Source organism: Elephantulus edwardii, unplaced genomic scaffold (genome assembly GCF_000299155.1).
Source record: "Elephantulus edwardii isolate Elephantulus edwardi_28Jun2011 unplaced genomic scaffold, EleEdw1.0 scaffold00001, whole genome shotgun sequence".
Lineage (NCBI taxonomy): Eukaryota > Metazoa > Chordata > Mammalia > Macroscelidea > Macroscelididae > Elephantulus > Elephantulus edwardii.
This window is the reverse complement of record NW_006399751.1, coordinates 31,900,207-31,902,487: the sequence shown is the minus strand read 5'-3', so window position 1 is coordinate 31,902,487 and position 2,281 is coordinate 31,900,207. Positions and strand designations below refer to the sequence as shown.

Genomic DNA, 2,281 nt, shown 5'->3' with positions numbered 1-2,281 from the left:
GATAATTTCAGTGAATGAACAACCTAAATCAACCAGGTTTTTATTGTAGAGCAACTATATTAAGAAACCAGTGATCAGAAAATACAACTGTATGAAAGAAATTTATAACCCACAAAACTATTTTTCAGGCCTTAAGGTAAAATAGTTCCACAGTTTACAGGTAAAACTGAGGCAACAAAAATGCGTGCTTGTCTTTAATAGTAGATAATTTATGCAGAAGATGTAACACTTTGCTTGTAGACAGCATGGTATGCATTTCTCAGCAAGACGTAAGGAAAACAAGATTCCAAAAGATCCATTGTTAGGAATGGGGATTCTTGTACAATCTGAAAAATTCCAAAAATGCATTAGAATTCAAGTTATTTATAGTACGGCACTTACTAACAACTTGGGACTGTAATTTCTGTACCACTCATATTAGAAAAAATATACAATCTATTGTTCTTTTAACCTCAGAAATGTAAATGCTCTGCTGTGTATTCTATACAAAAGGATGTTTTCAATTAAGCACTATCATTGTCTTCAACAATATATTAAACACAAAACTCAAGACAACCAGAAAGCAAAACCAACCATAAACGGAAGGTTTAAAGTCCTAGAGAAGTTTATTCTAATCTATAGAAGTGCTGAGTCATTACCATAAGCACAGCACTCTTCAGGTAAGAGAAATTAATTTTGAGTGGAAACAAGCAAAGCTAGTTCACAAGACATGTAAGAGAAGGAATCTACTAAAAGATAATTATAAAAATGCATATTGGGTGACAGAATGGAGACAGAATATACTGAACTTGGTGAAACAGAACAGAGATGAAACTCCTACAGGAGAAAAATACAAGGTCCAAGTGTCTGAATAGGTGAAAGAAAGAAATGTTCATGGAAACATACTCTACAGGTAATAAACCTATTTGATCTAATATTATTACGATAATGGAAATATATCCATGATTTCAATCTTTGCAGTAATTTTTTAGAAAGGGTGTCGCTTGGATAGAGGGAAAATAAAGGATCAAAATAATACTTTAGCCCTTATAGCTAATAAATCACTAACATGTCAATAAATGACTATCAGAAATGACAATTTTCTTGATAAAATTAAAATAAGACTTACCATATCTAGCAGTAAGTAAACAGATTCTCTATTTCTTGTTGTAGTTTTATCTGTCTCCTGGCCAATTTTCAAAAGACTGGAAGATGCAAGCTTAAAAAATATCCACACATTTTAAGGGTTTTGTTTTTGGATGCATGTGTTTTTAAGTGACACATTCATCAGTTACTAGTTTATTTTTAGTATTTTTTTCAACTTCTTTACTTTCCAATCATTCGTTGCTATATATAATATACAAATAATATAAGTAAGATATGCTTAAATATTTTACATTAAAACAATTAATATTGGGATTTAGTAAAACATAAAGGTAATAAACTTAATCAAATATTCTTTGTGGTCTTTTAAAATATGTTTTTTTAAACAAAGTATGTTTTTTTTCCCCTTTTTTAGGAATCTTTATTTTAAATTATTCAAACTATCCTCTCTTTTCCTGATTTCTCTAAAGCAAGTTTCTTCATTTACAAATTTAAAAAAAACAAAAAACACTTTAATATGAGGGAGCTCTGGTGGCTTATTGGGTAAGGCGCTGTGCTGCTACACAAAGCAGATGGTTCAAATCAACCAGCTGCTCCTCAGAAAAAAAGATGGGCAAATTCCTCCCTTACAATTTAGAGTCTATGAAAACTTGTTGGAGGATCAGCTGACTTGACAGCACAAAATAACAAGATTTCTTCGTTTCCAAATAGCAACAACAAAAAGAAATTGCAAGAGTTCAAATAGGAACATTGAGAAGACATTAAAATTATGAAGGAAACTGTAATTTTGAAAAATAATTAAATCTAATAGTTTTCCTTTACAGCTACTTTATCCTAAAATTAGTATTATAATTTATCAATTTTAACAAATTTTAAAAGCTAACAGGATTTATAAATGAAGTAAATATTCTAGTGTTCACTATACAGTGTGTATCTTTCCTTTAAACAAAAAAAAAAAAAAAGAGGGAGAAAACTGTACATTAATAAAACAGAGAGCTACGGTGAAATATAAAATAAGGAACTATAAATTTGAGGCCTGATTTAGTAACCACTCTTTTTAAGTACTGAGTAGCAGTCTTACAATTTTTCAAATATGACAAAAACTATTAGTGGTCTTCTAAATAGAAATAAATATTTAAAATATTATCTTTCTAGAAAGAAGTCTTCTCTATTTGCTTCAATTGTTCGGTGTTCTTAT

At 29.7% G+C, this 2,281-nt stretch overlaps 1 protein-coding gene across 2 annotated transcripts in view; it reads right to left on the bottom strand.

Annotated features, from left to right (window-relative positions):
- Positions 1 to 209: 209 nt before the first annotated feature.
- NCKAP1 (NCK-associated protein 1) overlaps positions 210 to 2,281 on the bottom strand; it is a 145,306-nt gene continuing 143,234 nt past the window's right edge. For both annotated transcript variants that reach the window (XM_006878778.1, XM_006878777.1), the window contains 3 exons: positions 1,759 to 1,778; positions 1,109 to 1,198; positions 210 to 326 (listed from right to left, as the gene is read on the bottom strand). In XM_006878778.1, coding sequence (XP_006878840.1) covers positions 210 to 326; positions 1,109 to 1,198; positions 1,759 to 1,778 — 227 coding nt within the window. The remainder of the gene's footprint in view (positions 327 to 1,108; positions 1,199 to 1,758; positions 1,779 to 2,281) is intronic.